The 26,102-nt window shown below is 58.3% G+C and overlaps 2 protein-coding genes across 2 annotated transcripts; one reads left to right on the forward strand and one right to left on the reverse strand.

Moving 5' to 3' along the window:
* Nucleotides 1-627: 627 nt before the first annotated feature.
* On the reverse strand, nt 628-5,887 carry CDK9 (cyclin dependent kinase 9; the record flags this gene model as incomplete). Its single annotated transcript, XM_079544582.1, has 7 exons — nt 628-993; nt 2,181-2,329; nt 2,406-2,577; nt 2,742-2,908; nt 4,936-5,026; nt 5,497-5,578; nt 5,796-5,887. The coding sequence occupies 7 exons, from the start codon at nt 5,885-5,887 to the stop codon at nt 628-630; spliced, it is 1,119 nt and encodes a 372-aa protein (XP_079400708.1).
* An 834-nt stretch (nt 5,888-6,721) lies between these two features.
* SH2D3C (SH2 domain containing 3C) lies at nt 6,722-25,861 on the forward strand (the record flags this gene model as incomplete). The annotated part of the gene is made up of 12 exons (XM_079544772.1): nt 6,722-6,761; nt 8,589-9,222; nt 12,796-12,835; nt 20,051-20,179; nt 20,348-20,796; nt 22,407-22,531; nt 22,726-23,303; nt 23,509-23,624; nt 23,785-23,956; nt 24,570-24,681; nt 25,359-25,565; nt 25,686-25,861. The coding sequence occupies 12 exons, from the start codon at nt 6,722-6,724 to the stop codon at nt 25,859-25,861; spliced, it is 2,778 nt and encodes a 925-aa protein (XP_079400898.1).
* Between the last annotated feature and the right edge of the window lie 241 nt (nt 25,862-26,102).

A 26,102-nucleotide genomic window follows, 5' to 3' on the forward strand; every position in this document is an offset into this window, starting at 1 on the left:
ACTCCAGAGCCAAGAAAGCACACTGAGTGCTAATTCCTACTGTAAATCCTGGATGTATGGAGCAACCAGTTCCATCAGCGTGGCCGGCCCAGTAAGTCCCCTTCAAGGCTGGAGCAAGAGTTGGTCATTAAGCCTGGAGCCACTCTGCTTTCCCCACATTACTCAGAAGCAGCTGCAGCATCCTACACCAACACTTGTGTGCTCAGAGGATATGCAGTACAGGAGCTAACACCAAATGAGAGCTGCAGACAGCTCCCAGCAGGGCTCCCCGCAGCAAACCCCAGCGCTGACAGAGCCAGCTTCTCCATCATCAGATCCGTAGCAATCGATTCACAAGATTAACATAATCAATATGGACTGCTCCATGGGGACACGGGCTGTGCCAAAGCCACAGGGAAACAGCTGCGGGCTCGTAGGCATCACTTCCCCACTCACACTCACACACACACACAGCTGCCTCCCGCAGCTCCTCGGTGGCAGAGCTGCTGCACAAGGCGAGGGGAGGGCAGAGCTCAGGTAAAGCCACCAGGCACTTGGCCTTGAAGGAAGTCCCTGATCAGAGAGAGAGACCCTGCTGAGATGCCCCTGCTCAACACATCCCGCAGAGCAGCCCAGCCAGGACCCCGCTCAAAACACCCTGTCAAACTCAGTCTGGTTGGTAGCCGCAGGATTCCTGCCCTGGTTTGCTGGCTGCTGGGGCATGTGCCCACCCCTCCTGCGCGGCGGGGCCAGGTACTCGAACATGGACTGGTTGTGGGTGGACAGCATGTTTTTGAGGTCCGAGGGCATGGGGTCTGACCAGAAGAAGTCGTGGTTCAGCGCATCATCGCTGTCGATGCGTTGGGCCGGGTCCAGCACCAGCAGCTTGTCGATGAGGTCGAGTGCATAGGGGTCCTTGACGTAGGCCTTCAGGCGATCCTTCACCTTGCGCTTCTGGCCCTTGGGGAGCTCCAGCTTCTGGTACAGCTCGTACTTATCCACATTCGGCCAGACCTGGAAAGGTCAGGACGGAGAGGTTGGGAGAAGATAGCATCAGCAGTGGCTTGAGCGCTCCCTGACACCCTCAGGCAAACCAGCGTGAGGCTTGCAGAGCAAACAATACCATTTTATAACTCCCAGTCAGCAAACCTCGTTCCCACAGCACAAAGAAGGCAATAAAGAGTGCACTAAGGCCTAAAGACACGCAGACAAGTCAGGACAGAATCCTCCTGCTGTGGGAACAGCACAAGGCATGGCACTCCTGAAGATACCCCAGGATTTCTGATTTTCCTACACACACACACACACACACAAAAAATCTACTAGAGAACACTAGCTGGCTTGGGCCAACTCCAATATCCAGAAGGGCCAAGGGCAAAACTCTTAGCTAAATAACAGGTGCTGCATACATCCAGGCTTTTATTCTAGGAAACTACAGCCTGCTGCAATCACCTGCTCTTATATCAACCTCAGTCTGGGAGAGATAAGAGCAGCAAGTGCTTGGGCACAAAAGGAAGCACCTCTGGTGTAAGTAACAGAGGCGTCATCTTCCACATTGTGTGCAAAACCACCTGCCCATCTCACCCTGAGTAATTACAGCCCTGGCCAAGATCTCTCCCAGCTCAATCCCCCACCAGAGGGCAGGGCAGACTTCCCTGAAGTAAGAAACTGAGAAAGAGCTGAGAGCTCACACGAGAGCTGAGCTGAAACCACAAAGCACAAGCCAGAACTAAAGAGGCTTTCCAAGGTGAAGAAGGCAAAGCACTTGAAACAAACAAAAACCAGAAAGACAGAGGATGTTTGGCGTTTGTATCTCATATGAACACACAACAGATTCCTACATGTGATGTTCTGTCCTTTCACACTCTGAGCAACCAGCATTCTCTCAGTGCTCAAAAACAAGTACACTGCTCAGTCATCCCAGAAAAGGCCAAATTCACCCTCTTATGTGTAAGGAGGTGCCGTGAGTCATGGGAGAGCTGGAGTTTACACACAGCAGCACGGATGCTCAGTGTTCAGCTGGATGCTCAGCTCCCAGCAGCCTCCCCAGCCTCACTGCCAGCAGCAGCCACGCTCCAGTGCTGGGAACACACAACAGCCCACACACAGGAGAGCAAAGAGGACTAGAAGTGCCTTGTGCCAGCCCCTGCCCTCACTGCTGCGTTGCAGGTCCCACAGCCTGCCCACACTCTCACCCTCACCTCTGGCGTGATGGATCCGCAGAGCTGGCTAATGAGGGTGAGCTGGTGCTGCTCCGTGTTCCCCTGCATGATGGGGCTGCGGGTCCACATCTCTGCCATGATGCAGCCTCCACCCCAGAGGTCAATGGGGGGCCCGTAGTCCCGCTCCCCTAAACAGAGGTGCTCTGTAAGTCACCTGGGATGAGGTGAGGGGAGGAGAAGCCAGCAGCACCCATCACCTCCTACCTAGCAGCAGCTCTGGTGGCCGATACCACAGGGTCACAACACGGTTGGTGTAGCGATTTGGCTGGCTGTTCTTAGCCAGGCTGAAAGCTCGAGCCAGCCCAAAGTCTGCGAGCTTCAGGACTCCGTCCCGCGTGATCAGAACGTTGGCAGCTTTCATGTCTCGATGCAAGATCTGTGCAAGGACAGACATCAAGAAGTTAAGCCACTGAGTTATCGCCTCCTTGGGCACCCAGGTGCCAGCAGGGCGCTCAGAATCGGGGGATGAAGGACAAAGTAGAACTTCCCTCCAATCTGCAGTGCGACACCTCAGACCACAGCACAGATCTGGCCCGTTACCTTGTTCCTGTGGATGTAATAAAGTCCGTTCAATAGCATCTGCATCACTTTCTTGATCTCTGAGAGCGTGAACTTGACGTGGGTGTTGCTGAGAAGGCCAGCCAGGTCGTGCTCACAGAAGTCAAACACCAGGTAGATACTTCCTTTGCAGCGGTTGTATGGAGAGGCTACAGGAGAGGCAAGGAGGGACAGTCAGCAAGGGCTTTTCAGTCCCATCAGAGCTCCTCCTGACCTCCAGCCGTCCTCACTCAGTAGGTGAAACCTCACGGCAGAGAAACATCAAAACAGGGACCCAAGACACCTCAAGATGCTTCAACAAGAGGTATTAAAACAGCAAAACAAGCAACTGAAGAACAGGGGATGAGGATCAGAGTGGTAGTAAGTCATGAGAAAGGCAAGGAAAGAGCAAAAAGGCTTCATTTGTGTGTTGTGCTGCGTGCACAATGGCTGTGGGGTTTCATGCCTACAAACTGCAGCCCATGGGCGCACACACAGCTGCTAGCCAAGCACAGTCACTGCGTCAGCATCAGAGGAGGCACAGGCAAGGACAGACTCATGAGAATAGCACAGATCTTTCTAAAATAACAATAGAAAGTGAAGTTTACTGCAACCTCAAACGGTATCTATGAAAACAGACTGATGCAGATTTAAAACCCCGATTTGGTCTAGCATTCAATGGGGAGGTTGGTGGCCCTGCGTGTGGCACGGGGGGTTGGAGATTCATGACCCTCGAGGTCCCTTCCAACCCTGGCCATTCTGTGAATCAATTGCAATTTATGGTCAATAACAGGAAACCTCAAGTGAAGCAATCAATTCCAATCTTGTTCCTAGAGCACACGTGCAAAACACCAAAATGAAAGGCTGATTTTCATCAGCTGTGCACAGCAAAACCTGCTGATCAGCAACAACAACCAGAGAATGAGGGCTAAGCTCAGCCTGCACAGTGAATGCAGAGCTCCCCCCTGCATGCCTGGAGGATGGCTTCTAGATTGCACACACGGTCCCTGACCTGACAGTGGTGCAGTCCTTACAACACCTCTTCAACATAAAGAGAGAAAAGCTTAAAGTCTGAGAACAGTAAATGAAACCTTTCTGTTTTTCACTTGAAACTGGGGTCAAAGTAGATTTGGATGAAAACTGGAATTTAAACAAAACCCAAACAATTTGACACATCTACAAAAATATTTATCGTAGGCATGCCAGAAACATGCAGTCATCACAACTGGTTTAATCACATCAGGAATTAAAAATTAACCTGTTGGTGGTGTTTTTCCTCATACCTACTGATTCCAAGAACTGGCAATAACCTACATTCTATGGAGCAACACCAGGTTCCCAGACCTGGGCCTGAGGTTGCTACCAGTTCAGCATAGAAAACATCATCAGCAGAAAGGTGCTGCTGTCAATTTTATTTAAGCAAAAAGACTGACTACAGCATGGCAGGCTTTAATATCATCTGTCACTTTCAAAACTGCTTTTTTGAACACCTGTCACTTTCAAAACAAATCCATACAAGAGAAGGATATATAAAATGAGGAGATGCTTTAAAATGATTTCCCTGGAAACAGAGGCAGGCCAGGTGCATTAGGCACACCAGTCACACCGCAGACGTGCTGCCTTCCCCTGGGACTGCCTGCAGCGACGAGGCGGAACAGCAGCTCAGCACAGAGCAACTGAATCGCTCACTGTGAAGCTGCAGCACTTCTAATCCAGCCCTCAAAGCCTGGGGGGTTCTGTCATGCACAGAACAAGAGGCTGAGCATGTCTCCAGCTGGAGCCGTCACCAGCACAAAGCTCCACAAGCTCTGTAAGCACATCTCCTGCTCCCAATGGCATCAGCACCATAAAGCTGCAAAACCACCACCAGGCAGAAAATCCTCTGCTTCAAATTCTCTCCTGCTGCAGGTTTATTTAAAGCCGTTCAGACAGCACACAGCGTTCACTGTGATAGCACAGGCACGCTCCAGCAGCACTGACAACAGCTTTTTCCAGCCAAGCTGCAACACAGTAGCATTCATTCCGAATGAGCTTCTGCAGATGAGCGTGTGATCACCCCAGATTAAAGACTTGAGCCCGTGCTCAGCTGGAAGATCCACCCCCACTGCAACACAGCAGCCTGCTCAGCCATGAACAAAGACTGAAAACAGACACCCCCTCAGCAAGCAGCCAGCACAAAGGAGACCCCGCCAGCTACCTTTGGTCCTACAGATTTCTATGAGGTTCACCACATTCTCATGCTTGAGCAGCTGGAGGATTTTAATCTCTCGCAGAGCTGTGATGGGGAACTGGAAAGGAGAAGCAGAAGACATGGGTTAGGAGTGCAGCTCACATCTGCCTAGAGAACAGGAGAGGTTGGACTGCTGCAGCACAGCAGGAATAGCACTGCAACAACTTATTTAAGAGCAACTGAAACTTCAAAATATTACAGGGACACCGGCATAACTGATTGGCCATCAGACCACCTTTAGGAGAGGGATTCAGCCACAAGGTGGAGGTGTTTGGTGACGCAGACACCCGCCCTCCCTTCCCCTGTCTGAGGGCACAGCACGGCCCCAACTGACCACAGCACAACCGCCCCACCCCCACACGCTGTGTACTCAAGACCTGGCACGTTACACCGGTAAATACAGTTAAAGAACACACGCTGACGTTACACGGAGCACCCTCCAATCCGCCATTCCAAAGCCCGCCACTCCTCCCCGAGCCCTCCAACCCGCCTTTCCCAAGCACAGCACGGCCGCACGCCCACACTTACCCCCTCCTTCTCATTTTCCATCAACACCTTCTTCAGCGCCACCTTTTTGCCCGTCTGTCGGTGCTTGGCTTTGAACACTTCCCTGTAAGAACGGCAAGAGACCCGTGAGCAGGGAAAGGACCGCACGGACGGCCCCGCAGGGAAGCGGACGAGGCCGCAGCCCCCCGCCCGGCCGCCCCCGGCACAAAGGCCCCAGGTCAGACCGCGGCCTGGGCCCCAGGACGTGGAGGAGCCGCAGGGAACAGGCCCGAGAGGAGCCAGGCGCCGCCGGGAGCGGCCCCGAGGCCCGGAGCGCTCACCCGAAGGTTCCCTGCCCGATTTTGGCGAGCTTCTCGTACTTGGAGACCTCATCGCAGAACGGGCACTCCACCATGTCGTACTGCTTGGCCATGCCGGCCGCCGCCCTCACTTCCGCCCTCCCGCTACGCTACTTCCGGCGCGCCGCCGCGCTGCCTGCCGGGATTTGTAGGCCGCCGTCGGTCGCCATGTTGTCACCCCGGATAAACCTTTCGCTCTTAGGGCCGCCGCCCGAGTCCCCCCGCCGTGACTCATCTCAGAGCACGGCCCCCGGAGCAGAGCGTCACCGCCGCTGTGCTCAGCAGTGGGCAGCAGGGGACCCCCAGCCTCTGCCCCAGTGCAACACAGGCCGCAACAAATGCAGACAGCCACATCCCCCTGCCTGCTCTGTTCGCGTGCAGAATTTGGGGCTCATTTGCGGCTGCTGGCTTCCAAAAGCAGGGAGCACATAGGAAGTGCCACGGCTGTGCAGGGACACGGAGGTGGCTCCTGGGACAAGGCCCAGTGACTGACGCCAGGTTTGGGCCACAGCATCCCCCATAGAAATGTTCACACAGGCAACGCAGCTCCCCCAGCACACGGTGCAGTGGGGGGGCGGAGCCCCATATGTGCATGTGGGACCTCCATCCATGGAGCTGCCATGCTGCTCTATGGCCGGCACACAGCAATCGTGGAGCAGCCCTAAAGCATAGTCCCATTGATGGCTCCTGAGCAGCCAGGAGGGAACTGCAGGGACAACAGGGGACAGGAGCACAGGGGACAACGGCTGCCACGCGAGCAGATGGCAGCAGCGAGGAGGAAGCGCTGAGTGATTGAGAGAGCAAAGCGAGAGGCGGAGGGGGGACAGGAAGGGAGGAGCAGGCAGGGACAGGCTTCAAGTTTATAAACTTGTCCCTCCCGGTCCCTGCAGCCTCCACCAAGCACGGCCATGGCTGAGGGCCAGAAACGAGGGGGCTTCAAGAAATTCAGTAAGTCATATCGGGATGGAGAGGGTGGGTGCTGGGTGCTCACCTGGGCTGCCTGGGTGGGAAGGGGATGTGTGAGTGTGAGCATGGTTACCTCTCGTAAGCAAGAAGTCTTCAGTTTGTTAGGAAACTTGCTGAGGGCTCTGGGGGCTTCCATTCCCACAGCTGCAGCAAGCTCTGGTGCTGATGGCTCTGATGCTGGGATTAAACTGGGAGCAGCCTGCTTGCACCGGGTGCCAGCATGTAAGAGAGGTGAACCACTGCTGTCATCCCCCAAATCACAGCTCTCAGAGAGTATTTACTCCACTGCATGGCTGGGGCTGCAAGCTGGAGCTGGGGTTGTCCAGGAACCTTCTGTGTGTCCTTCCTGCAGCACAGGGATGGGGTGGATGGTGGGGGGTAAATCCACACTGATGGAGCCACGCTCAGGACCAAAGCAATGGGAACTGAGCACAGAGGAAGTGCTGGTGCCCACCAGGAGGGAGCTGCGCTCTTTCTCACAGACCTTGGGTTTTCCCCAAAGCCCTTGGAGGCGGTTCCAGCGTGCTGCACGCCGCCAGCCCTGCACTGAGCAGGACCCTGCCTTCACTGCTGCTCCCCGCATTCCTCTGCCTCCATGTGCTGATGCCGGCGCCGGCAGGAGGCCGACCCCTGTGCTCCCCCGGGAGCTGTATGAGGAACTGAGCAAAACCCATCTCCCACGGCCCCGGCCAAGCTGGGATTTTCCATTGTGGTGGAATGCGGGGAAAATGGGGAAGGCCCCCAGCTTTCCCACCCTGCAGCAGTCCCAGATGCAGAGGATGCTCGGACACTGAGGGGATGTTTAACCTAAAGCAGTTTTGTCATTAACAGAGTCCAGGTCATGAGGTTTTGGCTATGCAGGAGTGCTTCTGGATTTCAGCAGCCCCTTTGCCCCGTTTGGCAGCAGGGGCACCCTGCAGACTGTGTAGGATGTGGGACCCCACCACCTAAGCTCCTAGCATGGTACTACTGCAGCACGCAGCTTCCTGCCCCTGCAAACCTGGACGGGAAGAGGCTTTGCACAGAGCCCTGCTGTGTAAGCATTGCAAAACCCCCAAGGCACCCAGAGCACCAGGCCTCCAGCTGTGCAGTGCTGCTGTGCAGCGCAGCGGCCGCAGCCCAGTTTGCCCCATGTGCTGTCACTGGGGATGCACCACAGCAGCACACAGCACCGAGGTGTGAAATGCAGAGCTTCCCGTCAGGGTTATAAATACTCCTGCAGTGAACGCTGCGAGCTCAGCACTTGCAGGTGGCTACAGGGAGCTGCAAGGAGGTTGTGAGGGGCTGAGCCGAGGAAGTGGGGAGGCAGGAGGCTGCCCACAGCCAGCACTGCTGCACGAACACCATGGGGCCCAGCTAATGGCCAGTTCCTGCTCTGTGCCTGACAACATGAACACGGGGTACAACCACAGAACCCCACCCCAGCACCATGGGGAAATGCAGCGTGTCCCAATTCTCACCCTGGAGGGGGCCCTGCCTGGATCATCTCCAGGGGAGCATGGGGCAAGAGCAGGATGAAGAGATTCGGAGACATTTCTGGCCTTCTCCATTCCCTGCTCACTGAGGCCGAGCATTTTCTCCTCCATCACTACAGCAGCAGTAGGGAAACACAACCACTATCTTACCCAGGGCATCACAGGATGTTTGTCCTGGATCTGGCACTCTGAACAGCACTGCCCCAGCCCATGGGGACATCACACTGGGTGGGACCAGCAATGCACGGTGCAGCTGGGCTGGCACCAGGTTGTACAGTGGTGTGGTGCCTGTGCCCAGCTCTGATCCCCTTCCTCTCTCCTTTCTCCTTGTCAGAGTTTTTCAAGTTCAAAGGCTTTGAAAGCCTGAGCAACATTCCCCGTTCCTTCACTCTACGGCGCGTGTCAGTGGTCCCCAGCTCTCCTGAGAGCCTGGGCATGGGTCTGCCTCCTCCTCAGGGCTTCCTGGAAGAGTCCTTCAGCAGCACCCAGGATGATCTCAACACCATGCCCAAGAGCCCCGGCGCCTATGCGCGCTCATCAGACATGTACAGCCACATGGGCACCATGCCCAGGCTCAGCTTGGGCAAGGCAGGGAAGAGCCTGGGCAAAGCCAGGGGTACCCAGAGCTGCCGAGAGAAAGGGAGCTCCAGGGACAAGATACCCAGCACAGCTCCACTGCCTGTCCCCAAGACTCTGAAAATGCCTGGCACACTAAAGCTTGGAAAAGATCCGTCCTCAGTCTCTGGAAAAGCAGAGCAGGAGAAGGAGGAAGCTCTGCCCTCAGGCTCCCCAGGGGCAGAAAAAGCCAGCACGGACCAAGAAACCCCGGGCAACAGCCCCTGCCCTGGGATGGAGGCACCGAGCCCCAGCCTGGCCCCCAGCCCCAGTGCAGCACCCGAAGCAGAGACCACGGATGGGGATTTCCAGGAAAAGGGGCAAGAACACCCCAGCCACAGCTCCCTGGACAGGTATGGCTCTATTGGCTTTGCTCTGCCCACTTCATACTGCCTGGGTAGGACAAGGGGCTGGGACACAGCAGGATCCCCACGGGATGCACCTGGCCACCAGGACATCATGACCCCAGCACACTGTGGCCCCTCTCTATGAGAGCAGGGTTTCCTGTGGGATTTCTGCTCCCTCCCATTTCCGGATGGGGTGGAAACACTGCTTGGCCCCGCTCAGCGCGGGTGTCCCTTTGTCCTGCCAGCAGCTCTGTCCCAGCACTAGGGCTCACTGCAGAGATCTGCAACCTGCACTGACCCGTCCCCGTCATCCTTCACTTCCCACTTCCATTCCTTCCTCTCCTCTGTCAAGGCACAGAGGCAATCCCAAAACCCAGTCACCCTGGCTCCATTCCCCCTGCCTGCCAGTGAAACCCTTCCCCAGGTTTTGGGGACCTCAGCCCTCACAGACTCTCAAGAGGGTTGGCTTGTTTAGAGGCTTTGGACTTCAAAACCAACAATATGAATTTTAGCCCCATCCATCAGCTGGGCACAGGGATCAAAGTCATCCCAGCCCAAACAGGCATGGAACTGAGGGGCACCGGTGAGAAATGCCGGATTTCCCCCAGTAACAAAGTCCCATCACACCAGCCCTGTTCTTATCCCCATAATCCCCATTTCGGCCCCAAATTCCCTCTAACTCCGCACCAATGAGGCACACACTGACATCTGGGGGGTTTTGCACGGCGCCGGGATCGGGGCAAGGAAAAGGAATTCGTGCCGGCGGTGGGAACCGGCCTCACATTCCTGCCGGCCGCGAAGGGAGGGCCGGAGGAGGGCTGGGACGGGAAGGAGGAGGGTCCGCCACCGCCCGCGCCCCACGTCCCGGCTCAGAGCCAGGCACGGGAGCGCCCGCAGAGCTTCTCTCCCCATCCCGGAGCTGAGACGCTGGCTGAGCCGATGACAGCGGTGGGCAGGAGGTTTCCCACCCTGGGACAGGGCAGGTAAGGGTCTGACACCCCGGCACGGCGCAGAGGATGGGGAGGGAGAGGAAGGGATGGGAAGAGGCTTTGCTTGGGGTGCACAAAGCCTCGATGCAAATGCTGGAGGAGCCACCGAGGGCCCGGCATTTGCTGATGGAAAGAGCGAGAGCATCGCCTGCGGCTGCCAAAACCACAGTTGGCTGTGACCCAGTGCTGGGACAGAGCAGCTTGGGGCTGTGGGTGTCCCTGGGGTTCAGAGTCTGGGGGCTTGGGAGCACCCATGGAGGGTACTTCCTTCCCAAAAATGAATTAGCTCCTTAGCTGGCATGAGTGGGAACCAAGCGGCATGGGAACATCTGTCAGCCACCTAGGTGCCTTAGCTCTGGGGACTGCCAGCTCTGGGGACTTGGCTCTCCAAAAACTGAGCACCAAATGCCTTTTATATTATCCAGGGCTGCTCTCTTGATGAGCTCGGGCATGTAATTTGCTGGGGAAACTGAGGCACGAGAGTGACTGGAGCAGGGCTTGGCACTGGGGGCCTTTGTGCTCTGCTCCAGGCTCAGGGAGCGGTCGTGCGCTGGAGCCATCCCCATGGCCAGGCTGTGTCGTAGAGTGGGTGGGCGGAAGCAGAGCTGGGACAGTGCTGTTCCCCAGCCCTTCCTCCTGTGCAGGCACTTCCTTGGGGACAGGGACAGTCCCTCCCTTCCAGGACATTGTAGGGGGGGCCAGGGATGGCTGCCCAGAACATGCAGTACAGACATGGGTACTGCATGTACAGAGGGACCATGGAGGGGACAAACGTGGCCCTTGGGCACATTGTCCATCCCTGGAGCATCTCCAAGTCTCCTGGTCGAGTTTCAGGCTCCTGAGGCAAGGTGGGCCGAGGTTGCCCACGCATACGAGTGCTTTTGCAGGGATGCTCCTGCAGAATCAGGCCCCTTTGGAATTGCACTTGGCTGAGACAGAGCAGTGACCAGCCCTGGGGATGCTCAGAGCAGGGCGGTGGCTGGGCAGGAGTAGCAGTGACGCCAGCAGGGACACAGCAGGGACACAGTGACCAACAGGAGGTGACCCACAGGCAGGTCACTGGGCAGATGTGACTCAGCTTCCCTCCAGGCACAGGAAATCCCACTTCCCGCAGGGCACGGGTAGGGCACTGCTGTTAATGGCAAACCCTGCACAGCACCACCAGCCCGGAGCTCAAAGGAGGCAGCTCTGCCCTGTGGATGCAGAGGGGAAACTGAGGCACAGTAGCTCCCTTGGGGCACAGTCCTGCTGTTCAAAGACAAGCAGAGCTTAGGCTCTAATACGGGGCTGGAACCTCACCATGATGTTCTCCAGCCCAGAGCCGGCACATTTGCAGGTCATCACGATGCTGTTCTGGATCCCAAAGCAGCAGAAACCCCAAGCAGGAGCTCCGAGTCTTAGCAGCTCGGCCACCGCACCGCACTCTGAAGGCAGCCCTGGAATTTCTCCCAGGCTCTCGCTACCCCAAAAAATGCCGTTTCCTCCAGGAATGCGCAGACCAGGGGGGGCTGCAGCCCCCGCTCTCCCCAGCCGCAGCTGCTGTCGTTCCCCAGCAGCAGCCCCCCCTCCTCACGGCGTCTCCCAGCTGCTCTCATGCTCCTGATTTCCTGCCCGGAGGCCCCCGTCCTCCCGCCGGTTTTTCTCACGGCTCTCACAGCACCAGGCTCTCTCTGCGGCCGTGTGAAAGGCAAACAGGCTGCAGAGGCAGCGCCGGGGTGGGCAGGCAGCCTGCAGCTGCCCGAGGCAGCTGTGCCCCCCTCCAAATGCTCTTCTCACTTTTTCACCCCCAGTTTCCAGCTCCGTTTTTCCTCTCTCGTGCCGCTGCAGCAGGGTGGGCACAGGGAAGAGAAGAATGCAGGGTGGGGGCACCCACAGCGCTCGTGGGGCTCATGTTGTCCCAGTGCAGTGCCACCAGCAGGTCAACACATGGTGGCCGCCACCTCAGGCATCCCCAGGGCCTCCCTTCCCAGCTCCGTTATAACCTCTCCACCCTCAGACTTCCTCCTGTTTCCATTGGGCTCATCCACAGACACACACAGGTGCACAAAAGGCGTCACAGCACTGCTAAATCCTCAGGAAAGAGAAAAGCCCTCAGTTTCCCCCGTGAAATAATGGCACAGGAGTGGCCAGAGCAGCTGTGTGTCAGGCACTGGGTTCACTGTCCGTCATTGGGATTGTTGTCAGTAGGGTTAAGAGTGAACGTGCCAGCAAGGAGAGTGGGAGTTTCAGTCTGAGCCACAGCATCACCCATCCTTCAGTGACCATTTGATCTCTGTGGAGTTGCACGAAGCTGTAGAGCAGCAATCAGCAATGCCTGCCCAGGTGATGCATCCCAGCAGCACTCAGTGGTTCTGCCCCAGTACAGCCCCCAGCACCCTGACCTCTGCCCGGCCCTGCTCATCCGGCCCCAAGCTGATTTGGGGAGTGATCCCATAAAAAGGCCCATTTTTTCCTGATCGCATTATGAAGGCTAAGCTGTGTCCCGAGTGGGCACGAGGCAGGCAGCGAGGGCATGGGGCCTTGTGTGCCACCACCTCCTTAGCACAACTTGCTGCCCTTTGCTCATGTGTTTTTCTTTTCCCCCCTCTAGCCACCATGATGGCCTGGAGTCCGGCAGCGAATACGTGAAGGTAAGACCGTCACCTTCTCTCTTTGTCCTCGGAAGACATTTCCTGCCAGAAATCATGCAAACCATGCATGGTGCCCCCAGCACTGCTCCCTGCATTTTGTGCTCCCCATCACTCGCCACTGCCGCTGCCTCCTCCCTCCACCCCCATGTAGGAAAGGAAGGGTTTGAGCCACTTTCGTGGGGCTGTCACATGAAAGTCGGTGTAAATCTCTCCAAATCTCTTGCTTATCCTCCAGCAAACTATTAACATTCCTGAGGACTCTTCATGTCTGGCCAGAAATTCATTAGCGAGGCGCCTGGCTCCAGAGGAGAGCCGGCCCTTCTGCAGGAGGCTGCTGGCACCGTGGGGTGGGGAAAACTGGGCAGGAGCAGGGTGATGACCACCAGGACACCGTGTTTTGGGGATGGAGGGCTGGAAAGCTGCCTGTTTCAGCATGCTGCCACATGATGGCCTTCTGGGGGTCTGTTTGAGAAGGGCTGGGGCATCTTACTCCATAGGGAAAGGTCCCTCTGCCAGTGTGTGCACCCAGAGGTGGGTGCGTTGCATGGCTGGTGAGTTAATGGACTGGTGTGGAACAGTGGGCACTGCCTATAGGATCGAATCATCTTTTGTTGTCTAAGAGCATGTGCCAGCAGTGATCCATTTGGCTTTATTTCTCACCCACCCCGGCGGTGTCCAATGCAGCCCACGGGCAGCGTGTGTGATTTATACACCACTTCCCTTTGGCTATGGAAGCAGCCCAAAGGCTGCAGCGACAGCAGCTATTTTAGTCAAATAAGTAATAATGTGGAGTGCGTGAGACCGAGTCATCCGAGGCGCTCGGGCTGATTGCAGCCCTGCCCGGTTGGGGTGCTCGGCACCCAGCAGCGCTCAGCCTCGTGCAGGTGAAGGCAGGGAGCTGCAGAACCGCATCGCGCTGTCAGGCTGACGCACGTCCCAGCCAGCCATCGGCTGCAGCCTCCTCTGCTCCTGCGAAGGGGCAGCACGGGCACGGCTCCAGCTTGCTCCATCGGATCCGCCGCGGGAGGGAAGCAGCCGAGCCCTTTGCGGAGGAGCAGCCGTTGCCGGCGTGTGATTCACCGTCGGATCCTCGCAGTGCGGCGTCTCCCATCTGTTCCATCCCCCGGCGCCCGCAATGCTGCTGGGGCTGCGGGCACTCGCGGGCCCCCTGTAATAGAAGGGGCAGAGCTCGGGCCCAGCGAGAGCGTTGAAGCTCTTTGTTCTGTGCTCTGGAGACCCGTATCTCGTCAGCCCTGCCTGCCTCCTCCTTGCCTGGGGATGCGTGGGGCTCGGCTGGATTAATTAGCATCGAGGCCACGCGGGTGGCAGCAAGGACGCCTCTGCTGCTGTCCCCAGGCCCCCAGCGGAGGGGACGTGGAGCCCGACCCCGGGTCCAGCTCACGGAGCAGCGGTGGGGGCTGCGGGGCTCAGAGCCATCCGCGCCGCCTCGTGCAGCCCGTGAAACCACGGCCTTAATTAAACCAAAGCAGAGCCTTAATTAAACGCAACTCGGAGACAGCCGACAAGGGAAGCAGACGGCCGGTGTCAGCACTGGGATGAGGAGCGTGAGGAGGGATGGGGTGAGGGACCGAGCGTCCCTTCGCTGCGTGTCACTGGGAAGGGCAGGGCACAGACGAGGGGTGACGGTCCCCTGGAGGGGCTGCCGCTCCTCCCAGCGGGGACGGATCTCCTCGGGCACTCCGGCTCCTTCGGGACGCAGCTGAGCGGGCCGCCCGAGTCCTCCGGGGACACGCTGCCCCCGACGGGCCGGTTCCCCCGGGAGCGACGAGGTCGGACCCCCGGGTGCCGCGGTGCCGCTCCCCCACGGACGCCGCTTCTCGGCCGCTGAGCGCCGCTGTGGCGGCCGCGGGTCCCGGCGGGGCGGTACGGGGCGGAGCCGCATCCTCGGTGCCTCCCATCTCCGCCGACAAGGGATGAGGTAATCGGGAAAGCGGCTGAAATTGAAGCCCGGCGGCGGCGGCGGCAGCGGCGGTGCAGCCCGGGCCGGGCCGGGTTAGCCCGGGCCGGGCACGCCGCTCCGCTCCTCGCCATGACGGAGCGCTGCAGCCTATGGAGCGCGCTGTCGGCCGCCGCCTGCTGCTTCTACCGCGGCTCCTTCATGCAGGTGCAGGTGAGCGGAGCGGCGCGGATGCCGGCAGCCCGGGGGAGCCCGCACGCGGGGCGGGGTGGGGGTCGCGTGGGGCGAAGAGCCCCGGGGGCAGCGCTGACCTTGGGGCCGCTCTCTGTAGGGCGCTGCGTGGCTCGCGGGCGCTTCAAGCCCTCGTGTCCTCGGTGCTTCCCCGCTCAGGTGCTTCGGCTCCGCTATGCGATGGGATACTGAAGCCGAAGCCGGAGCGCCGGACCGGCACTTCTGACGGAGCGGCGGGCGCAGAGCATCGCTCGCCCGCAGCAAGGCCGGTCAGGGGGAGTGCTCGGCTTTAAAGGTGCTTCGGGAGCACCAGCAGGCTCGGCCCCGACGGGCACACAGCTCTCTGGCCTGGGTCTGTCTGTACTGCGGTGTTACAGAGCCGGCATCCATCTGTCGCCTGTCCTGTGGCACTTCCACCTCTAGACATCCTATTTTTGGATTCTTGGCGTTTTGCACAAGCTGAGAAAGGGACAGAGCGCCAGGAAGCTGTTCCCTCATTTACCCAGTGAGCAAAGGTGCTTAGCAATGTAAGAGCCATGCAGACTCTGACACGAGCTGCTGGCGTGCTGCAAGTTAAAAAGGGTGAGAAGCGCCTGGAGCTGGCAGCCAGCAGAGCTGGCAGTCTGATTCAGTACTGCTCCAGGAGGTGGGTGCTGAGCTGTAGAGATTATGCTGGGTAACTCAGAACCCAGAGGAAGCATTTCAAGTCTTGTCATGATTGCTGCTGGTCTCGGTGCAGAGCCAGGGATTGTGATCGCTGAGTGGGGGCAAATGGAGAGAAGCAGAGGAGCTTCCTCTGGTTGTCAGAGGGCCACCGTGCAACAGCAGGGGATGAACCCTACCACAGCATCGTGGCGAGCTGCTGCCAGAACAAGGGAGGGACAGGTGGGTGCCTGGCCTTCATGCAGGGATGCAGGAGGGGATGGAGGGCACTCCATCCCGGCCACAGAAACAGTTAAAAGTGAAGCCCTAAGTGCTCACCTGGCTCTGCCAGATCCTTCACCATCTATTTGTGTCCAAGTGTGCCCAGCAAACACACACTGAAGTCCCCATGAATGACTGGAGCGCTTCCAGCTGACAGCCGCATCCCTGCTCGCCGCCAATGGCAGTGCACCCAGCCTGGGAAGCACTGACATCATTTCTGGCCAATAGCAGCTCTGAAAAGGGATGCAGCAGCAGCAGCCGCCGCCGTCTCAGAGTGAGATAAGTAATATAGAGATGGATGGAGATGTGTGTACACACACACCCCATACTGCACTGGAGATGTGCTCCTCTGCACCACCCCATAGCATGAGCTGGGCATCCGTCCCACCCTGCAGCATCCTGATGTTCCCAGCTGCACCTCACCCCTGCCAGCCAGACATCATTGCTCCAGAGCTGCCACAAAGGAGACCCTTTGGGTGGCCAGGATCACTCCTAAGAAAGGCTTCGAGCACCAGGACAGCTTCTGAGTCTTCGTGCTTTCAGTGAGGAGCAGTGGAGATGTGGCATAGCCAAGAGCTGCCTCCAGTGACCCATGAGGTGGGCACGTGCCTTCTCAGAGTCTATTTAAACACCCAGAGTCATTGCAAGACAGTACAGAAGGAAAAAACTATTTCTCTTCCATAGGGACATCAAAATCAGTAAGATGAACTACATGCAGGTGAGGAGCAACCCCACGACAACCTGATTTTTCCCTCGCTCAGGGTTGGCCATTCTCAGGCACACAGGGAGGTCAGGCAGCACTGGGCAGACTGGTGAACACAGCAGACCTGCACCAGTTAAGCAGAGCAGTGCTCACCTTTGCTAGCAGCAATGCTGGCTGCCTCGACAAGGATGTTTGTTTTAAAATCCTTTGCTGTGAAGTAGCCCATCATCCAATGCAGAGTTAAGCAGAGAAGAAAGGCTCTTTGGTGACTCTGAGGCTCTGCCCATACACCTGCTCCAAGTGGCTTCTTAATCCATTCCCTCCTAGTTCTGCTTCTCAGGCCCCACGTCTGCTCCAACAGCAGGAGTTGGGGGTTGGAAGAGCAACAGTAAGGGCTGGGATTTCCCCAGTGAGGGTCCCATTTCAGGGCAGGCAGGAGAGTGAGAGCAGCTGCACGTTGTGCCCTGAGGATAGCCAGGAGATGTTATCGCGGGGTGGGTGGGTGCTCGTACACCTTGCTCTCCACGCTGACTTCATCTTCAGCTGCTTCAGGTCTGGGAGGGGGGAGCTGGGAAGCAGGCTGCAAATTACTCCTGTTTCATAAGAGCACCTTTGCAAGGAGAGAAAGCCAAGTGCCAGGTTTTGGAGCTCTCCTCACACCAGGCACAGCCACTGTTTTACACAGACCACAGCTGTCAGCACCCTCCACCCCCCAGCTCTTGCCCTTTGGCTGCCAATTCTAGTCCATAGCTGCGACCAGAGGTGCTTCCTCTGCTGCTAGAAAGCAGCAGGTAGAGGGAAAGAGGAGAGCAGGGATGGAGTGCCCAGGGAATCCCCTCCTGGTGAGCCTTGCTGTACCCGCAGCTCATGAAACAGCCTGCCTGCTGCTGAATGTGATGGAAGAGCTTTCCTTTCACCAGCCAAACCACCTTGGCTGCTGGTTAGGATTCCTCAGGCAGAGTTTGGCACCATCTCTGGCAGCTCCTGAGCTGGTTTGGCTGGTTTGGGGAACCGCTCTCACCCCTGTCCCATCCCACTCAGCAGGAGGAAGCGCTGGGGCTCTGAGCAGGCGACCAGCATCATGCACTTGAGCTGAGCGCTGGTGGAAGCTGAGGATTTTCTCCACAGCCAACTCTCTAGCATGCAAGACCTCACATCGGGCTGTACATCTTTTGATGTCCTCTTGGCACATCAGAGAGCACCGAGCGGCGCCCTTTTCAGCTCAGTGCTTGCACATCCGCTTACACGCTGCTGACAGTGCCGGGCCGGCCGCCTCACCATGCCAGCTGGCAGCCACACACAGCCTCCTCTGAGACATGGCACCAAGCAGAGCAGCACAAAGCCGACGTAAAGCATGAGGACAGCCCCCAGAGTGCCATCATACCAAAGAAGAGGGCTCCCCGTGCATCAGGGTCCTGGTTGGAGTGGCTGCAGTCACCGACTGATGGCTTTTTGGTGGCTGTAAAAGTTGGATGGGACCTCATTTCCCATGAAGGAAACATGGGGATGAAGGGACAGTGCCTATCACATGGTTTAGGGTCCCTTTGCTCACAGCTGTCCTTGCTGCCCTGACTGCAGGGCACAAAGCCCTGTATGCCTCTCCCCAGCTCAGCACCTGGCACGGCTGCCAGCCGGCTGCTGCCCAAATCCCAGCTTGGAGACGCCAGGCGCAGCTCAGCTGGGTTTGTGTTTGTTATCCTGTGCATCTGACGGGGAGGATTTGGGAGAAAACCCAGATGTACAGCATGGAGCAGGGTGGGTGCTAATCCCCTCTTTGGGGGCATCAGCTCCAAAGCTCTCCCAGCAACAATCTGGCTCAGCAGGGACCCTCAGATCCCATGCAGGCAGCAGCCTGGTGCTTGGGGCCAGCAGCACTGCGGGGCGCTGCTGCAGCACGGGGCACCCATGGCTGCTCACACCAAGCAAAGTGTTGTCATGGAAACGGCATCTGCTTCAGCCTCAGCCCCCCAGGATGCAGCCAGACTCAGCAGCATCCGCCAGTGACCATTTATTTTTCATAGGGTTCAGCTGTGCCACATGGCTTTGTCTTCTCGAGGGCCCCGGGGCAGCAGAGGTGCTCAGGAGTATGAAACCCACGTGTCTCGTGTTCACATCCCCGCTGCTCCAGCAAGCAGAATCCTCCTCTGGGGAGGAACTGAAGCCAGAGGAGCACTCCCGAGTTTGTTCACTTTCACTTCCACTGCCCTAATATTTATTTTTTTAAAAAACTCATTAGCAGTTTGGAAGGGAGGAACAGAGGCAGGTCCAGGCTGGTGAGGGCAAGCCCTGGAGAGCTTGGGCCATCGTGCTGTTCTTCCCCTGCCTCCTCCTCCCACCTCCCCAGCCTGGAGCCTTGTCCCTGGGATGGGATTGCTGCCCAACTTGGCTGATACACACAGCTCCAGGATGGGGAGGTGGTGGGCAGGGGGACAGTGAGTCTCAGGAGCGGAGGGCACAGGCTGGGAGATCAGCTCTGTGCTACGAGAAGCAGAGAGAAACTGGCTGAGGAAACAGGATGAGGTGCTGTGCAAAGAGCCTGCTCTGAGGCTGAAGCCCCTGGTGGTCCAGGGAACAATGCAAAGCCAGCTATGTGTGCCAGAGCAGTGCCACTAGGCACCAGCTTCAAGCTCACAGACACCAGCGGTGCTACTCTAACAAGCACCATGGATCCAAGGAGCTGGAGCCAGGCCACTGAGCCACCTGAGCTCACACAAGCAACACTGACACGGGTGGAAGCATGCATCAAAGGGCTCAGGGGCTGCCAGCACAGCAGGACACCCCAGTAGCCCCAGCCAAACTGCTGTGCTGGTGGCATACACATCCCCCTCTCACACATGTCATGCCCTCAGGGAATGTCCCCACTGTGGTGGCAGGGAGCGTGGCTGAGGGAGGGGTGACGCCATCCTTATCTCTCCAGGGAAGGGAGGAGGGGAAATTGCATCCTCCAGGCTCAGGTGCACCAGTGCTGGTAAGAGCTCATTTCGATGCAGAAGGTTTCCTTTACATTTGTCATTACTATTCATGCTGCTGTCAGGCTAAACACAGCCGAGTTAACCCTTTGGAGGAGGATGTCTCTGGGAGGAGGAACAACGCGAGTTTCCTCCTGGAGAAGTGCTTCCCACAGTGGTTCAGCCCAGGATGTGCAGGACAGGGAGCTGGGCAGGCATTTGTCCCCAGGTCTCTTCCTGGTAGGTGACATCAGGAACATTCCTCCCTGAGAGATCCGCGCAGTTCCAGCACACAGGCGCTGCCCTTGGGATTCACCAGCACCCAAGGGCCAGTCCTTTCCTTCCCAGACCCTGCAGCCAACGTATCCAGTGGATGTGGAAGGCACTGGTAGTGGGAAGGATAGGGGACGGCATCCCTCAGACCCTGCAAGGAAGTGGCTGCGCTGCTTGTGGCAGAACCCCAGCTGATGCTTTCTCTCTTCGCTCTGCAGTTCTCCAAGGAGAAATACATCCTTGACTCGTCACCGGAGAAACTTCACAAGGAGCTGGAAGAGGAGCTGAAGCTGAGCAGCACCGACCTGCGCAGCCACGCGTGGTACCACGGCCGCATCCCACGGGAGGTGAGGATGGGGAGGGCGGGGGCTGCGTGGGTTTGCCACGGGGAAACTCCTGAAACTCACAGCCGGATGAGGGGAATGCTCTAAATAACAGCCCTGGTGGAGCATCCACCTCTGTCCGCCGGTGCAGCCAACAGGGCCGTGCCTGAGCCGCTGCCTCATCCCTGCCAGGTCTCAGAGAGTCTCGTGCAGAGGAACGGCGACTTCCTCATCCGCGACTCGCTCACCAGTTTGGGTGACTACGTGCTGACGTGCCGCTGGCGCAACGAGCCCCTGCACTTCAAGATCAACAAGGTGACGGTGAAGTCCAGCGACAGCCGGAGCCGCGTGCAGTACCTCTTTGAGCAGGAGAGCTTTGACAACGTGCCCGCCCTCGTCCGCTTCTACGTGGGCAATCGCAAGGCCATCTCCGAACAGAGCGGTGCCATCGTCTACTGCCCCATCAACCGCACCTTCCCCCTGCGCTACCTGGAGGCCAGCTATGGGCTCGCCAATGGCAAGCACGGGGGGTCCCACAGCCCGGCCTCCCAGAAGGGAGGGCACATCAAGAGGAGGAGCATCACCATGACAGACGGGCTGACGGCCGATAAGATCACCAGGGCCGAAGGGTGCCCCACCAGGTGGGTGCAGGGGATCGGTCCTCGAGGATGAGGCAGGAGCAGGGCTTGGGGGTGGAAGCGGCCACAGTGCAGACATGGAAACCAGCGGAGGCACAGGGAGAGGAGCCAGTACCCAGCTGGAAGTGGGGCTTTCTCCCAGGCTGGCTGCCAGCCATGCTGAACCACTGCAGCGCACAGTGAGCGCGCAGCTTGCCATCACACAGGCCAGAAGGCAGAGGGTGTTTTATATCACCCAGTCCAGGATTGCCTGCGTGTCAGAGCTTGTCAGAGCTTTCCCAGGCTGATGCAGGAGTGTTAGCCAGCAGCATGAGGGCATTTGGTAGCTTGCTTCTGACCCAACTTCATTTTAGAGCCTTTTCCACTGGGGTATTTGCAAGGAATTACTAAGAGGAGATGACAGAGCTGTGTGGATGGGGTCTGCACAGCAACACTGAGCCTCTAATGAGGCTGCCCAGGTCACACACACCTTGCAACAGCCAGGTTTCACAGGGGGTGAAGGAGATTTCCTTCATATGGCTTCCTCTTGGCAGCCTCAGGATGCCCAGGCCCCAGGGAAGGCAGAGCACACTTACACCCCTGCACAGAGGCCAGGGGACCTGCATCACCACGTGTCCCCAGCGGGCACAGCCTGTCCACCTGTCTGCAAGCCAGGCTGCCTTTTCGCCACCCCAACCTTCTCAGCCCCAGGGCAGGGTGGGAACACACCAGCAGAAAACAGGCAACCGAACTGTTACTGCAGGGAGAACAGAAACACCTGGGCTTTCAGGAGAACATACACACATCCAGAAGAGCCCAAACCCATCAGCCTTTCCTCATCGCTCACGTTTTCCCCAGATTTCTCATCGTCACAGCTGTTCTCCCATCCTGCTCCCACCACAGACACGCAGTGCTCCGGGCTGCAAACACATCACAGCAGCCTATGCCAGGGAGGGCAGATTGCCTGCCCTGCTTTCTTGCAGTGCTCACATTGCTCAGCCCACCACAGCAACTTTTGCAACACCACTGACTCACGGTGTTTGTGTCAGGCTATAACCACTGCCCCAATGGCACAAGACCTCCTAGCTTGCTACAGAAGCATACATGCAGCTCACCACCACACCATCTCCCAGCTCTCACTGTGAGCCAGCTGGGCATTCATCCAGCTTCAGGCACGTTGCATTGCTCCCCAGCTTTGGGAGAGAACAACACAGCTCATCTAGCTGCCATGCAGCTCTTAGATTTAAAAACACACCCAGCATGAGATACTCCCTTGCACCCACGCATCACAATGCTAGAAAACTTTCCCACTCCTATGCTGGACCTCACAGCATCCTGGATTCATCCCATCCCATGTTATCCCAGTACCTTGCCATCAAGGTGCCCTTTTCTCTTCCCAGGACCAGGCTCCTTGCAGGTAGGGCTGGCTCTGCATTTTGTAGGCGCTGGCCCCTTCTGCTCCGGCTGCAGGGTGAGATGCCCTGCTCATGGCTCCAGCTGAGCTCATTATGGGCTCAACTCGTTGCTGTGGTAATAGAAGATATTGATGCCTGTAGGGAGGAGAGTCACAACCCCTCCACCTTTGCTCTGGCACTAAGTTCAGAGTCTGATGCTTCCGTCTTCCCCTTCCCCAGCGTGTCCCTGCCACACCACAGGGACATCATCCGCAACTGTGCTGTCAGCGTGGACCAGATCCAGGACCTGCACTCCCCAATGTCACCCATCTCAGAGAACCCCACCTCACCCGCATACAGCACAGGTAGGCATCACCCCACTGGGCACAGCGGGACGCGGCTCAGGCTGAGCTCAGCGCAGACATGAGCCTGGGAAGGGGGCAGAGCTGGCTGTAAAGACAAGCCCCTGGGCATGCAGCATTGCCCTCCATACTCAGCGCATCCTTGGTGTTTGCATACCTCCAGGCTCTGCTGACAAGTTCTCTCCTACTCCTTGCAGTGACACGGCTAAAGCCTCATACCTGCCAAGCAGCTGGGATCACCCCGGCCTCCCCGGTCATCAGAAGGTCCAGTGAGCCCCAGCTGTGCCCGAGTAGCAGCAACAAACCTCTGCCGGACCCTGCGCACAGCACCCACTCCACGCCATGCCACGGCTACGCCCGCGCCTCCCCCTCTCCCTCTGTGAACAGCTACAGTGACCCCGACACGGGGCACTACTGCCAGCTGCACCCCACCTCACCCGTCAGCAGAGAGCGGCCGGCTCACGACACCAAGCAGCTGCCGGCAAAGAGCTACGTGGAAAGGCTAAAGGTGGAGGAAGGGCAGAGAGGGACTGTGGAGAACGGCTCTGGGGAAGCGGAGGCAGGGCAGAGGCTGAAAGGAGAGCGGGACTTTGCGGGCTTTGTGCCCCCCACGGTGGAGACGTGCTCCTCCTTCAACCCGGCAGCATTCCAGTCCCTGCTCATCCCCCTGGAGAACAAGCCCCTGGAGATGGCTGTGCTCAAGAAGGTGAAAGAGCTGCTGGCGGATGTGGATGCGAAGACACTCGCCAAACACATCACCAAAGTGGACTGTCTGGTACGGCGGGGCCAGGCGGGAGGGACGGGCACTGCTGCCCTCCATTTGCTCCAGGTTAACTGGGAAACGCTGCCCCTGAGCCCTGGAATGCCTGAGCATCCCTGCTCTCAGCTCTGTCAGCCCGCATCAGCTGGCAGAGGCTGGGTTGGGGCAAAGGACTGCCCGAGGCCGCTCAGCTCTAATCACCTCTCACCTTTCTTGCCAGGTTGCTCGGATATTGGGTGTAACTGCAGAGATGCAGCGGCTCATGGGGGTGAGCTCCGGCATGGAGCTGCTCACCCTGCCCCATGGCCACCAGCTTCGGCTCGACCTGCTGGAACGGTATGGCACCACCCAGCTCCCCTGGGGTGCCCCAGTTCGGCACAGGGGGACATCACACCTCCTGGGGTCCTGCTGAACCCCCATGCTGGGGCAGTGGCAGGAGAACCCCCAGCTCTTTGCCCCCATGCTGAGCCCTGCTCTGCCTCTCGCCCTGAAACAGGTTCCACACCATGTCCATCATGATCGCCGTGGACATTCTGGGCTGCACGGGCAGCACAGAGGAGCGGGCAGCCCTGCTCCACAAAACCATCCAGCTGGCTGCCGAGCTGAAGAGCACCATGGGCAACATGTTCAGTTTTGCGGCTGTGATGAACGCCCTGGAAATGGCACAGGTATGGGGATGCTGCCTTCGTCCCCGTGGCCTGGGCTCAGCCCATTTCCTAAACGCCCCCTGCCCCCATGGCCCACCGTTGGGGTGGGAGGAGGGGGACCATGGCCCAGCAGAGTTGTGGGGCCACATCTGCTGGGGAGTAAGCAGAGAAGAGAAAGAGCCATCCCCTCTGTGGAGCAGACAGCCAGTGCTGCCAGGATGTGATTGTTTGTCAGTGGTTGGGCTTTTTGTTTTGTGCTGGGTTCTGTTCCTGAGAGGAAATGAATCTACCCTCCAGTACAATACAAATCAGTCTCAAGGCCGTGGCAGCAGCGTCTCCGGGCCACACTGCTCCCTTTGGAAGATGAAAGATTAAAATTCAATTTTAAATCGAGCCCAGCTGGGAAGCCTTACTTCCTGCCTTCACAGAGGCAGTGGAACGGCTGCTCCCTCCCTGCATCTCATCTTCAAGGCCTCTGCGGCACGGGGAGGCTGCTGTCCTGGGGCATGGCAGGAGAAAAAGCACTGAGCCCGGCCTGGTGCCGGGGCCATGCAGTCTCTGGCCATGAGTGCCTGCAGCAGAAGCTGTGGTCGTGGTGCCGGGGCTCAGAAGCAGCACTTCCCTCTGCTTGCAGATCGCACGGCTGGAGCAGACCTGGATGGTGTTGCGGCAGCGGCACACAGAGGGTGCCATCCTCTATGAGAAGAAGCTGAAGCCATTCCTGAAGAGCCTGAATGAAGGGAAAGGTGAGAAGGGCAGCTCCTGGTTCAGCCAAGCATATCCTTGCTGGGGGGGGGCACATGTTGGAGAGCTGCGTCCCTCTCCCAGCAGGGCCAGACACTTCCCGCCTGCTTCTATGCAGCCCCAGCAGCGCCTGCTTGGCCTCAGCTGCCCCTTCTTTCCCAGGGAAGCATTCCATAACTAAATAAAACCAGCAGCTGGGCACAAACATGGCTCAGCCGAGCCAAATCCTTGTGCTCGCATGGCAATGCGTGCCAAGCCAAGGGGACAGCGGCCGGTTGTGGGCAGGGAGGATGAAAAGCTGCATCTCCCTCACACGCAGCACCCTGGGATCTGCTCGCCCACTGCTCACCCACTGCTGCAGCCCTGGGACACACAGACTGCCAGAGCAGGAACAGCAGTGCTTCTCTCCTGGGCACAAGCAGAAAGGCTGGTGCTGGATGAGATGATGGCCTCAAGCAGAGCCTTCTTCAGAACCACAGCCATGTCTGTGCTGCAGCTGAGCCAGAACTCTGTCCCAGGAGTGTGGTGGCAGCCCAGCTCCATAGGGCTGTGTTGTCGTGGGAGTGCTGTGTGGGTCCAAGGCAGACAGGGAGCAAGATGAGGAGGATGCGGGGACACTGAGCCATGTACCCACCAGCGTCAGGGTCATGAGTGGTGCTCACGGAGCCTCTCTCTGCAGAAGGGCCACCGCTGACCAACACCACCTTTCCCCACATCATGCCCCTGGTGACTCTTCTGGAGCGGGACGACGCGCTGATGGACAGCCCTGAGCCCTGGGAGGCCACGGACAATGGCGTGGAGGTGGTCATGGCCCACCTAGAAGCTGCACGGATGGTGGCCCACCACGGCGGTCTGTACCACACCAACGCCGAGGTGAAGCTGCAGGGTAAGCAAGATGGGGATGGGGTTGGCCCTTTTCCCTTCACCGGTGGCAGTGCTGGATGGAACATCCCGCAGGTGCAGGTCCTCATCCCGTCTCCATGGGACTGACTTTCCCTCCCTGCAGGTTTCCAGGGCAGAGCGGAACTGCTGGAGATCTTCAGCACCGAGTTCCAGCTGCGGCTGCTCTGGGGCAGCCGTGGGGCTGAGAGCAGCCAGGCCGAACGCTACGAGAAGTTTGACAAGGTCCTTACTGCCCTGTCCCACAAGCTGGAGCCAGCAGTGCGCTTCAGCGAGCTGTAACCCCCCCCAGCAATGGAAAGCCTCTCCATGAGGGACACAGTGGCAATGTGGGGACATGGAGGAGGAACAGCAGCCACTTCCCATCCGCCACTCACCTCCCTGGCACTGCCACTCCAAGGGATGGTTACAGCGTCCATCACCCAGCCCTGCTGCAGTCCATGGCTGCATGGTGCCCCTCTCCTCCTCCTTCAGGTTCCTTCCCTTCCCATCTCCCTCTCGCCCACGGCTGCTGGGTCCCACT

The sequence above is a fragment of the Tetrao urogallus genome (genome assembly GCF_951394365.1).
Source record: "Tetrao urogallus genome assembly, chromosome: 19".
NCBI lineage: Eukaryota > Metazoa > Chordata > Aves > Galliformes > Phasianidae > Tetrao > Tetrao urogallus.